The 14,011-nt window shown below is 38.1% G+C and overlaps 1 protein-coding gene across 1 annotated transcript in view; it reads left to right on the forward strand.

Moving 5' to 3' along the window:
• The window catches only part of LOC104600970 (pre-mRNA-processing factor 39-1-like), a 50,243-nt gene that overhangs the window by 13,127 nt on the left and 23,105 nt on the right, over positions 1-14,011 (forward strand). The window contains exons 4-6 of the mRNA XM_010264147.3: positions 5,139-5,368; positions 6,019-6,186; positions 13,402-13,765. Coding sequence (XP_010262449.1) covers positions 5,139-5,368; positions 6,019-6,186; positions 13,402-13,765 — 762 coding nt within the window. The remainder of the gene's footprint in view (positions 1-5,138; positions 5,369-6,018; positions 6,187-13,401; positions 13,766-14,011) is intronic.

A 14,011-nucleotide genomic window follows, 5' to 3' on the forward strand; every position in this document is an offset into this window, starting at 1 on the left:
TCCTGGATCATTACCACATCCGGGTTAAACTTCTTAATCACCTCTTTAATTGTTGCTCTCTTCCTAACACTGCCCAAGCTCCTCACATTCCAACTTAGAATTCTCATTTTAACTTCTCAAGCTCAACCCCTATTCCTCCACCCTCTACTTAACCCCTTTCTTTCTATCCCCTCTCACCTCAAACTTCTTGTCCCCTTCAATATCTCTTTTCAATCTCTCTATTTCACTCAACTTTCTTTTCTTTACCTTACTATCCTCTTTTTTATGCAGATAACTTTTAGATCATTTGGATTCTTCAGTTTACACCCCAGCTTTTGCACAAATTCTGCAACTGATTCTTCCTTGCTAGTTTCCTCCTTATCTAAAGTTCCTCTCTTCTCACTCCTTTCCTTATTTCCTCCATCATTTGTCCTTTCTATCCTTTCTGTAAACCTCCTCTGCATTTCCTTCCTTTCCACTTCACCCATTAGACCCTCAATGATTTCCCAAATCTTTATCTCCCTACAAGTTTTCTCCACCACTTCCTCTCCTTCCTTATCCCCTTGTTCCCCCACTGTGGCTTTCTGACCATGGGCCTTGGACACTTGGTTGAGAAAGGAATCTGGAACAAGGGACACAGAGAACTCATCAGTAGCAAAAACTGAATTGACAGAGTTAACAGAAATACCTGGGGTCAACTGAGGGTGGAGAGGGGTATTCAAATGAGGAAGATTGGTTGTCACTCCCTGTTCAGAGAATTTGGATCTCTCTATCTCCTCGGATTGGAGGAAATTCATCCCCGTCACTTGGTGTGCACAAAGACCTCTTCCTGTACCCAATTGTTTACCTCTCTGTGATGTACTCTTGTTCAGTTCAGAGTAAACTCGGGCTGACTCCTTCTCGGATTCTTGCAAGACACTAGAACTTGGGAGGGGCACGTCCAGTTTTGGGCTAAGGACTGCTCTGTTACAGGTGTTTGTTTTGTTCACCCACTCCCTTTTTTCCTTTTGTTCCTCCACTGCCTCCTCAAGAAACATAAGTTCCAGATTTAATGTTCCCCTGTTTTGATCTTCAATATTATCTTCATTTTCCGAGCTGCCCAAACTTTCAAACTCTTCTGAATTCTCATCACAATCATTCTCTGAGCTGCAGCTTATCCATCCTTTGTCTTCCTCTTCCCTCTCTTCTATTCTGTTCCTCGCATAACGCGGGTTTGGGTGATCAAGACCAAGGCTTTTATGTTCGTCACTGGCCTGTCTACATTCCCAACTCAGAGTCCGATTACCCCCTGTCGCGCGTCTGTTCTGGTGTTTCAGGTGTTCGGCCGAACCCTCCTTAGACGATGATAAATGACAAGTTTCATCTATCATCGAGTTTTCACAAAGCCGCCCCACGTGAAAACTTAAGTTGTCACGTGGGCCTCTTAAGGTGCAACTGGGTTCCCCTCTTGTCTCACCCCTTTTTTCTAGCCGGTTCAGAAAAAGGATTTTTTAACGTAAACCACTTGGCCCTTTTCCCCTTCTGGCCACGTCAGCAAAGGAAGGGCCACCCCTGAAACTCAGTTTAGTTTCAAAGAAATTTGAATTGATAGCCTTAAAGGGAAGGCTTCGATACAAGTAACCTCCCTGCGACTGTTCCCCTTCCTCTTTCACTATCGCATGCGCATCAGACTTCCCCTCCAATCCCTGAGAGCCATGTGTGCTCCAACCTGTGAGCTCCTCTCCGTTTCCTTCCTCTGTTTGTCTTCCCCACAGCGACACCTCAGCTTCTGAGGCCGCCCAAACTCTATACCAAGCACCATCTGAGTGCACTTCAAAAGAATGAGGCACATTTTCTGGTTTGATACCTGCGACTTTGAGTTCTACAGCACGCAAGCACCTCAAGTTCACCTCCAGCAGGACACCCCCCAAAGCTCTTGTGAGTCTCCTGAGAGTTGGTTTGTTCCAGAGATTAAAGGGTAGCCCTAGAAGCTTGATCAGAAGACTACCAGCTTTTGGCTCTACTTCGTTGCAAACTGAAACCCAGTTTTGAATCTGTATTAGTCTTCCTTCTACTTGGGTGGTGCTAAAGTTCAATTTCTTATTGCCAACATCTAAGATGGCTTTCTTCTTTGCAAAGGGTAGCAGCATTGCTTCTTCTTCTAGGCCCAGTTTCTCAGCAACTGCAACTAGTATCTTCGACCAGTCCCTTATCGCCTTATCTGCCATTAAGACCATCTTGTTCTCCCACTTGCCTCTCCCTTCTTCAAATGCTAATCTCCGGTGTTCAGTTGAACTAGCTACCAATATTTCCGGACTTTGATTCTTATGAGGCTCCGGGGAACAAGACTTTAAGGGGACATTTTTTACTGGCTTGCTATCAGAAACTTCCACTAGAACTTTCCTCTCAATCTCCACAAGAAACGCCTGAAGACTGAGAACCAAGGATGCCCAGCCTTGCCCCTTTTTTCCTTCTGGAATACAAATCACTTGGCTTTTGTTAATGCCAAAGTGCTCTGTAACCGAAATAAACCACCCTCTTCCATTCCTTCTTAGAATAGATTCAAATCTTTTTCCCCGATAGATCACTGAGTTCCCCCATCCTTCTTCCTGGATGGAATTAACAGTTCCATCAACAAATCCTTTCAACCAAAGACACACTTCACCTGGTAGGAAGACTGTTGCCCTGCTGCCTTCTCTGATTTTCAGATGAGCCTCCCCCTTTGTCCTTCCCTGCTCGAATAGGAATTTTTTTTGCTTCAATGGAAGTCTCCACATGCCACCTCCCTGCTGGCCTGAAGTTTCTCTCCTCTCCCGTACTCCCCATCTCACCTCTCATTCTTCGTCTTCTTCTCTAGGCAAACCATCAATCTCTCGCTCAGTCTCTCTCTCATATTTCTCTCCCATACCGACCCAGGTTCTATCGGCGTTTGATGCTGGTTTGTTTTTATTCGCCAGGCCCAGGCTCAGGAGTGGCTGAACCTGTCAAAGCCCGAGTTGCCCAGTCCAAGCTACTACAGGAGGTCTCTGTACGGTGATATCACTCACAGGGCTCTTCTCGTCGACCACTGATGAGTGATGACCAATCTTGGAGGGAGAACGGGAGAACAGCGGGTTCAGCTACAGCAACCGAGCTGTCCTCCACCCAAGGAAGAAGATGTTGCCGGTGTTGCATTAGCTTCATTTTCTCCGTCGGCCTCACCACTGCCTTCTTGTGGCTCAACTTACACATCGACCATCCCAGTGATGATGAGTGGTGAGAACGAGCTTGAGATCAACGCCATTCTCGGCAGCCACCCGAAGGATCTTCTCTGGCTCCACGGGATCGACAACTGCAGCTTCTTTAGGTGTCTTGTCGATGATTCTGCAATACAAGAGGCGGCGATAAGAAATACACGATAAGAAATGCATCTGCAATACAAGATGTCTCGTCGATGGTCCAAACTGCGAAGAACTTACATGTACGAGTAGTTGTCTTCGAGGCAAAGAATGGGGAGGATCTTCATGGCGAATTCTTCATTTCTTCTTTGTTTGTTCGTAAGTTAATTAGGGTCCGGTCCCTTCAGATTTTCTTGTTCCTACGATATTTAGTTGGAGAATCTCTCACTCTCAGGCAAGGTATTCAGCTCGTCGCCCGCCACGGACTCGAACCGTAGCTAGCCGGTGACACGTATGGTGCACCGTGGCAGCAAAATAAAAGCTCTAGATCTTTAGAACCATTACATAAGTTCTACCCCAACGCGCGGTTGATGAGCGTTGATATGGACATTGGAAAAACGACAAACGAAACTTCAAGTGTTTTGAGAGATTTATATCTATATATATTATATATAATGAAATCAATAATTATTATATTAAAAGTATTATAAATTATGAATAGTAATAATGTAATATTAATAATGCTAATATTATAATATAATCATATAATATTACTAACATTATAAATTAATGATTAATATTATAATATTCATTATAATATGCTCTAGTAATATTCTAATAAAAATGAATTAATTACAATATTAATCATCATCGTACAGTTTCATTAATTATTAATAATATTTCATTAATTAATAATAATTATATTAATTCATAATTAAGTAATAATTAATTAATCAATCAGTAATTATTAATAGTAGTTAATTAATTATTAATAATAGTTATTAATTAATCATAATAATAATAATTAATTATTATTACTTATTAATAATTAATTAATTATAATTAATAAAAATACTAATTATTAATAATATGTATTGTTTAATCATAAAAATAAATAATTATTGATTAATAATCTTTGAATTAATTATTCATCGATTATGAATTATTATTAATTCTTAATATTAAGTATTAATTACTAATTAATTGTTAATTAATAATATTTTTTTACTTATTATTAATTAATTAATATTAATGATAGTTAATTAATTGTTAGTAATAAATATTAATTATTAATAATAGGTATTAATTAATCATAAAATAATTAACTATTCATAAATAATTAGTGATTAAAAATTAATGAATTAATCATTAATTTATTATTAATTAATTAATAATAATAATTATTATTATTAATTATTAATAATTAATATTAGGTAATTATTTTTGCCCCTGCATAGCAGGAGCCCCTTGCTAGTATTTTTGGAACTGGAAGAGGAGAGGATGTGAAATATAGAGGGCTGGATGGGGTTTTGGTTTTTCCATATTGTTTTTGTTTTGTTTTTTTTTTGTTTTTTTTTTATTGTGGGGATGAGACATGCTTAAGTTTTAAGAATTTAGTGTTTGCTTTTAGCTGGTTAGGTGGCAGTAGGGGACTATGAGGGTCAACTGTATGTGCCCTTGTTAGTTTTTCTTTTGTAGATAATCTAACTAATATTTTTGATAACAATGTGGTGTCTTTGATCAATAACTGATGTTGAAATGAGTATACAAGGTCCTGTTTTTCCATGTCTTCTTTTTGAACTTTTGCTCATCTCTGCGTTTTGTAATTTTCCCACATTATTAGCTGTTATAGCCTTAGCAAGCTTAAGTAGTTTAACAGAAGATACAGAGTTTGCATTTTAATTTAAAGATTCCAATCATTTCTGGCTGGAGTTCTTCTTGCATTTTCCTGAGCATATGTTTACATTTCATGAAGCTCTTTATTTCTTGCAGGGTTAAGATTATTATTTTTCCTTGTTTCAGGACAATATATCAAAAATCCGAAAAGTTTATGATACTTTCTTAGCAGAATTCCCATTGTGTTATGGTTACTGGAAGAAGTATGCAGATCATGAGGCGTGTTTGGGTTCTATTGACAAAGTTGTGGAGGTGTATGAACGAGCAGTTCAAGCAGTCACCTATTCTGTGGACATTTGGTTGCATTATTCTATTTTTGCTATATCAACATATGGAGATCCTGATACCATTAGAAGGTAATTTAGGTAAACTTGTTTGTAGTGTTACATACATGTGTGTCTTTCTTGTTATAATGAGATTCTGGTGATTTGTTACTATTTCTAACCTTGTTTTGGCATGCCTGTAACAGTTGTGCCTCCATAAGGAAATATTTGCTGGGACACACTTAAGAAATGCGGTTTTCTGATGTGCAAACCCATTTGTTCTGAAGCTACTATATACAGTAGCTGTTTCAATTTTTTTTTAAGGATTCAACCTTGTGGCCTCAACATGTCCTTTCCCTTTCCACTTTTCTCCGAGGCATGTTTAGTAGTCATGTAGTTTGTCACGAATTTGCGTTTTTTTTTTTTTTTTTTTTTTTTTAATTCTCACACTAAGGATATAATGGGTGCATTAATATTCAAAATGCTCCTGGGAAGTTCACATTCAGTTTAAGGGCTAAGATGGCCTGTATCTCTGCTCCATTTCAAGGGCATATTATGTTTCTTTTTTTTGTCAGGAAGGTAATTTAACTTAATAAGTTTCATATTCTGTTAAGAGAAATTCATTTTTTACTTCCACCTTTAACTTAGATAAGTGTCATAGGTGTCATATGCTGCAGTGTCATAGCTGGCACTACATATTTACATATGCCATAACCATCTTCAACATTCTTATGATGTTTTAGGTTGTTTGAACGTGGATTGGCTTATGTTGGGACAGATTACTTGTCCCATTCTCTTTGGGATAAATACATTGAGTATGAATACTCACAGCAGGAGTGGAGTCACCTTGCCATGATTTACACAAGAATTCTAGAGAATCCTATTCAACAACTGGATCGCTATTTCAACAGGTGATTTCTATTGTTAGCAGTTTACAGATTCATGCTTTCAACTAACTATTTGAATGATCAGGCTTCTGAAATCTGTATTTTCATCTGTATCATGTTTCAAATATTTTATGGGTAGGCTTATTTCTGGTAGTATAAATAGTTTTCTGGTTATCAAAGAAAGAATTTGTGATTGGGGATCTAGAATTCTTTGATCTTAGAGTCAGTTACCTTTTGCTCCTGGTAGTTCAGTCATCTTGGTACTCCCATGTTGTATATTTCATTGTACCATGACATTGTTTTTGTAACCATCAGGTTCTATTGTGTGTGTGTGTTTTGATTGATAACATGAATTTATTTCATTGTTTAAAATAAATGTACAAAGAAATATACATCAATGAAGAGGAAAACAGTCATTCTCTTCCCCTTTAAGATATAATTATGATTTATTTACAACTCAGCCCCCAAAAACTGATTTCTATTCATTTCTTGTTTAGCCAGATTATCAGCCAAAGCATTGGCTGTTGTTTCAATTCATTGCACCTGTGCATTTCTCTAGTTAACCATTTGAACTTCTTGATTTGATTCCTAAAAACCTCCATGGAGCTTCTTCCTTATTCCTCAACCCGCCCACCACCACCTTAGAGTCCCCTTCTATCACTAGCTTTCCAAACTCTATATCTCTTGCCTTTTGTATCCCTTGAGTTATAGCCATCCATATCTCTATTTTGTGAGGTTTATTTTTGACTTGTCAAAGCGGGGTCCAGATCTCCTATACCTTTTTTCCTTAACTTTCTCCCACACTACCATTTAGTCTGTGACAGGTGTCCCCTTACATGTTTGTTAATACTCATTCATATGAGAGTACACATGTAATGGGACACCTATTGCACACTGAATGGAAGTGTTGGGGAAAGTTGAGGAAAAAAGTGTAGGATACCAAGAGTTGTCAAGGAGTTCTCATACTAGGGCTGCAACAAATTGGTCAAATTTGGATTGGGGCATATTTGATTTCATTCAACAAGAAATCTGACAGATTCAAATTTGACAAGAATCCAATGGCTTTTTCAGAACGAGACTCAAATTTTATCTGTTAATAGAATGTTTTCTGGTTTTGAATCCGCAAATAGAATGTTTTCTGATTTTGAACAACAAATGGTCATCTAATCTCATATTATTGCTTAAGAATGAAGAAAGAAAAAGAAGGCGAAATGTTCAATAGAATCTATAGAAGAAAAGTTCAAAAGCGGTGGATAAGTTGGGATCTGGGGAGGAGAACTTGGTGGAACGACAGATGTTGAGTTGCAGTTTGTCTAGTAAGTTGGCTATGTGTGATCATGGGAACAAAGTGGTGGAGTCAGGTTCGGCCAAGGACAAGGGGGTGGCGTTGAATTTGAAGGAGGTACAATGAAGATAGGAGAAGATGCTTCAGCAATGTCTGTGGTGACGAAAATCCACCTGGTTATAGTTGTCCTCAGCTTATTGATCAGAGAGTTAAAAGTATCAGTTAATGTTGTCATCAGAAGTAGCCACAACCGATTCTTCATAGATCAACTGAAGATGCAAACCGTGATACAAAAAGCTATTAGAAATGTTGTCGTGGGGAGATTGAGATTTTTGTCCATCCTTAAAATGTCGTTGCTGGGAGGTTGAGATTGGCCCTGATGGAAGGCTTGCCGAGAGGATGAAGACTCTAAATGCAATTTTGATAGGAAGGTTCATTGGAATGGATTTGGACGGGAAGAAAGTGGTTGTCTGGGCTTCTTTTGAATGGGGTAAGGAAAGAGTTTGGGGTGTCAGAAGACTGAACAGGGGACTGTTTTTGTTTATGTTTTGTGGGAGCGAGGAGGCGGAGTGGGTTATGGAGTCCGAAGCCAAGATGAGTAGGGGCTGTGATTTACGTTTAATTTGGTAGTTTCCAGCGGCAGGACCTGTTCAAGAAGGCAAGAGGAGGGGACGATGCAGATTGGACTTCTGGGCATCCCTTTGCATGTATGGAGTGTTGATTCCTTCAGAGTAATTGGGGACGCCTGTGGTAAGTTCTTGAACGCGGATGAAAGGAATAGCAGATAGGATAAACTGGATGTTGCGAGAATTCTGGTAGAAGGATGAGGTCTCTAACATCTTGAACTGTTTAGCTTTGGCTTTTGCAGGTGAGAAGTATGACTTGAGGATCTTTGTCAAGGGGGAGGATGAAACAAAATTAGAGCTTCAGGATGTTTGCTCTTCTGAAGAGGGGAAGCCGAAGGGTCGTTAGAGGGAGGAAGACGATGAGGAGAAGATACAAGCGGTAAAGTGGTAATTTCTGGTGGGGCCGGAGCTTTATTTAAGAGACACATGGCTGGAGCTGGCAAAGGAAATTTGGAAAGTCGTAGCTTAGAGGATGAAAGTTTAAGTGAAGCTTTTGATTGGTCTTAGTCATTGAATGTGACCTTGGGTGCTAGGAGTGGGGACCACTTGCCGGGTTTGAGGTTTAAGTATGTTTGTGGTGGGCTTAGGCACAATAAATTATTGGTATACAAAGGGTTAGACAACAATATTTTGTAGTTCAAGAGGAGAAAGAAGAGAGATTTTTACAGGTTTTGTTGTGATAAGGTGGAGGGTTGGGTTTGGGTCATTTCTAAGTTTGACAACTCTGGAAAAAACTAATGAGCCTAGAGAATGAGAAGAGTCGAGTCGGTGAGGAAGTGCTTCGCCATCTTGTGTGTAGTGGACCTAGTAATGATTTAGAGGAGATAAGTGTTGGGAAATCAGAGGAGTAGACAAAGTCGAACCGGATAATAGGTAAGTCTATTTGTTTTGGTTCTTTCATGGTTGAGATCCTTGCTGATTTGCCTCAAGTAGGGTGTTGGTTTCGTCTGAATGGGAAGCTGCTAGTCTTTAAGGAGATAGGGGAGGAAAGGAGGCTGGGTTCAAGGAGAGGAGGAAGATGTAAGGGGGGAAGAAAGCCTTAAGGAGAGGAGAGAAGGGGAGAGTCTCAAAGAAGGGGTAGCCAAGAGGTTGGAAGCGACTTGTCAATCTAAGGAAGCGAGTAAAAGAGAAGAGAGTGGTGGGTTAGAAGTTTGAGAAGAGTATTTATGTTTTGAAGTCCCAGTTGGTAGGCTTGGAGCTGATTTAGGCCGAAAAAGAGATTTTGAGAGCAAGGAAAAGGATGATGTTACTTCAGAGAAACTAAAGAAAGTGAGAGAGTCTAGTAATTTCAAAAGTTTTTTGTTTTTTTTTTAAAGATTGAAAGATGGATTGGTTGGTGCTGGCCCTACTAACAAATTCAAGAAAGTTTACAAGAAGAGAGTTTCAAAAGGTAAAAGACTAAGAATGTTGAGATCCAAGGAGCCAATTGTCAAGTTTCAGCAGGGGTTGAGGTGCAATGGACGCTGGATTTTAAGGATGGTTTGGAGTCAAGGTTAGAACTTGAGGAAAAGGAATAAAGGGGCGATTGAGTTAGTGAGGAAGGATTAATTGTGAATTCCTCAGTTAGTGTGGGTGAGAAGGGAGGAAAGCAGAGAAAGTTTGGTTGATAGGGATGTTAGGGTGGGTAGGAGCTTGGGTTTGTTTGTTTGTTTTTTTGGGGGGGTGGGGGGTGGGGGTGGTGAGTCCACTAGAAAGGGTTTTGAAGCTTTTGAAAGAAGCAAGAGGGAAGAGAGTTTGAAGAAGATCACAGTTGGAAAGGAAAGTAGTGAGACAAGGAAGGAGATCGATCTTCTCTTGTTTTGGATGGCTTTCCCTTGAAGAAGACTTTTAAATTGCTCTTGTTTTGGATGACTTTCTTTTGTTCCTTCTGTATTGTGCTTTTAATTATGCTTGTTGTTGTGGTTTGGGCGGGTGTTATCTTTAACACCTAGCTGTTGCTTGTAATCGATCTTCTCCTTTTTCTCTTTTAATAAAAATTTTCCTTTTGTCTTTCAAAAAAAAAAAAAAAAAAACATAGTGGAGGAAAGGTCTGCTCTGGAAAAATTGGTTGATAGGGAAGTCCAAGTTGGCAAGATGTTGGGTTGGTTCTTCTTGGGTGGGGAGGAGTTCACCAGGAAGGAGAATGTTTCTAGTGATAATTAAAGCATTATTGATGAAGCTTTGGAGGTGGTTTAGGAGTAAGCTTTTGAGCTTGGAAGTAGATTGTTTCAGGGGGGGGGGGGAGCATAGTTGTGAAGGCAACACCTAGGCATGCGTGTAGGTGACAAGGCACCCATGGATGCTCGCCTCGCCTAATAGCCAAGCAGTTATGTATATTGTGTTAAAAAAATGCTTTTATATTCTTAATTTTTGTGAGTTTATAATTATATAAAATAGACATTATTAAACTAAAATATTCATCTTGTGTGTTTGTATGCTAATTTATTTTTATTATTTTCTTATTTGTTAGGGTTTAATCAAGTAAATCAACACAAACATTGCTAACTGCTATTATCGAACCCTCAAAGACTTCAAAACCTGAACCAATAAGGAAGAAATTAAAATTTTGTCTAATCAACTCATTTTCTTCTTCCTTTCTTCTTCCACCTTTTCTTCTTTTCATATAACAAAAATAGGGGTTCAGCCCCTATATTTTTTAAATTTTCTTTTCCTTCTTTTTCTTCTCATGAATATGTTGATTTTCTGTACTTTAACATGAAGTTTATACTTTTCTTTTGAAAATTGTGGAATTGAATCCCGCCTGCACCTAGGTTGGGGGATGGGCTACCCCCGTTGTGTAGCTCTTCAAAGGATATCAAAGAAATTATGGAGTTATGGAACAGACTGCCTTCTAGCTCCTGGTGGAGATTATAATCCCGGCTGCAGTTCAGACTGCCTTCTTGGGTCTGAATTGCAGTTTGTTTTTGTTTCTCTGTGCTGAATAAAATTACATTACCTTTTCCAAAAAAGAAATATGGTTATGGAACATAGGGAACTACCCTAGGATATATGTTTTTTACTTGAAAAAATCCATCACCTAGGCGACTAGGGGACAAGCATACTTATCAAGGCCTAGGTGACAAGGCACCATTGGAGGCTCGCCCCAGCTAATTGCCAAGCAGTTTTGTATATCATGTTATAAAACATTTTTATATTCTTATTTTTTTGAGATTATAATTATAAAATAGACATTATTGAACTAAAATATTCATTTTGTGTGTTTGTGTACTAATTTCTTTTTATTATTTTCTTATTTGTTAGGGTTTAATCATCACAAACATTGCTAACTTCTTCCTATAACAAAAATAGGAGTTGAGCCCCTTTTTTTATTTTTTTTTTGAAGTTTCTTTTCTTTCTTCTTTTTTCTTCTCATGAACATATTGATTTTCTATACTTTAGATGAAGTTTATACTTTTCTTATGAAAATTATGGATAATTATTAAGGACATGTTGCTACAGATTCTAGTACCTTAGGATATGTGAAAAATCGATTGCCTAGGCGCTTGGGCAACAAGGCGCCCCCCCCCCCCCCCCTTGTCGCCTAGCCTCACCTTGGCACCTTGAAAATTATGGGGGTGGGGGTTGTTTAATCCAAAATGGAAGGGTTGTTATGGTGTTACTTTCTCTCGAATGATTCCTTATCTGTTTTTTTTTTGACCAATTCGAATGATTCCTTATCACCTTCCTATTGTATTCTCCTTTTATTTTTAATTTTAAAAAAAGTAATTATTTTTCTATTAAAAAAGAAAAAGAAGGTGAAATGGCATACCTGAACATTTTGACTCAGATCCTAGATCCCTAATATAAAATCTATGGCTTGAGAAACCAAAAAACCTTGTTCTAAGATCTTCCAACTACTGCAAATGATGCTAGATGGTCATTTTGGAATGCGAGAGAGTCTCAGATGTTCATCTCTTTAGGTTTAGGTTTAGCGAAGGTTAAGGGGACTGAAGAGAATGAAAGAGAGAGATTAGGGTTTTAGGTGTTAGAGTAATTAACATAGCATATATAATGCTATATATACTTATCAAAAAATATTATATCAAATATGAAATATATATTTGAATCTTGATCTGATCTGATTCACTGAAGACCAAATGGATATTCAAATCCAGCAATAAATGGATTAAATCTGAATTTAAATTGGATGTAATCTGTTTCATTTGCACCCTAGATCATATTCTTTGAGCTGTTGAAATATGGTTATGAGTCTTCGTAGCTAGGTGCACCAGGAATTTCTACTTGGGGTTCTTGAGAAGCTGCTTTTGCAGTGCTATGTGCACAAAACTTGCTTATCTATTTGTCCATGCAGCTCAACATGGCTCAAGCTCCCCAAATGATTTGGCCATTGCTCTATTTAGACGCATAATATAATTAATTATGTGACAACTATATGCTTTCTTTATCCTTTCTTTGCATTTTTGTTCCAACTTCCATGTATGAGTGTTCTCATTGCCTTTATCCAAGGCATTATTTAAAACAAATAAACCACTAGATTTCTTTGGGATTAACCCACTGATTGAATACAATCAAAATTTTCGTTTCTAACTATCTTGAGTCTGCAGTCCTTACTGATCTACTTTTTGGCTCTTCGCTGAGGATAAACAGAATTTATGTGGATACAGACGTAACCTTTCACATTTTGTTTTTCACAAAGGGGCACTCTCAGACTCATTATTCACATTCTCAAGCTTGTCAGGCAGAGATTTTACTGTTGCACCAAGCAATAGCCCCTTGTGTATTCCTATAGAAGATACACATTGCATCTGGGACAAACTACATAGTATCTTGCTTAATTACGAAGAATTAGATATCTTGATTAACTGAAGCTTGTATACAAGTCTTAGGGATTGTTTGATAATGGCTGAATTAACCGAACTGAATGGGCTATTGATTTGTTTTGTGAGATCCCAAATGGTTGAATGACATGCTATTTTGATTATTATACCCCTAACTATTTTAGTATATAACTATTTTGCCCACTAAAAGACAAGGCAATAAGACATTAAAGTCAGGTGCATCAGCTATATATGAAATGGCCCCTTAGGGGCCTTTGAACAAGGTTTTTGTGCATATCATCATCATCATCATCTAAGCCTTGTCCCATCTGTATGGGGTTGGCTACTCGGCTACATGAATCCCGTTTTGCCATTCTGTTCTGTTTGTGTGCATATGTTCACATATAAATAGTCATATGTGTGCATGCAACATGCAATATATACACAAAAGATACATGTACATGTATATTATATTATTATTTTTGATTGTTTGTTTGTGTTGGTTTCTATTTTATATTATGTTATATTATATTTCTATTATTTTATGTTTATGGTGCCATCAATATTACAGTTTTAAGGAGTTGGCTGGAAGTCGTCCTTTATCTGAATTAAGGACTGCTGAGGAAGCTGCTGCCATGGCTGCTACAAATATGGAAGCTAGTGGCCAAGGAGTTGACAGCGAGGTTCATCCTGATGGCGTAGAACAATCTACTAAACCTGTAAGTGCAGGATTATCAGAAGCAGAGGAGATGGAGAAGTATATCGCCATTAGGGAAGAGATGTATAAGAAAGCTAAAGAGTACGACTCTAAGATAATTGGTTTTGAAACAGCTATCAGGAGGCCATACTTTCATGTACGACCCCTAAATGGTGCAGAGCTTGAAAATTGGCATAACTACCTGGATTTTATTGAACAACAGGATGACTTTAACAAGGTATGTGAGTTCACTTCAGCACTAATGGAAAGTGCTTGCTCTCTTCATGGTTTGTAGCTTTTAGTCATCTAGCTTGTTGTTTATTGACTTACAATTAAGTCATATTTGCTGCATTATATACTTTATTGGCAAAAGTGTTAGGTGAAGCAACTTTTAAAACGGGAATTTGAACTGAGGTTAAAGCATGGGCCTACCATTTGGTTTCTTTAAGGCTAAGTACTTCAAACCCTCATTTGTCAGTCGACA

Source organism: Nelumbo nucifera, chromosome 3 (assembly GCF_055504915.1).
Source record: "Nelumbo nucifera cultivar China Antique chromosome 3, China Antique-T2T, whole genome shotgun sequence".
In the NCBI taxonomy this organism is placed as follows: Eukaryota; Viridiplantae; Streptophyta; class Magnoliopsida; order Proteales; family Nelumbonaceae; genus Nelumbo; species Nelumbo nucifera.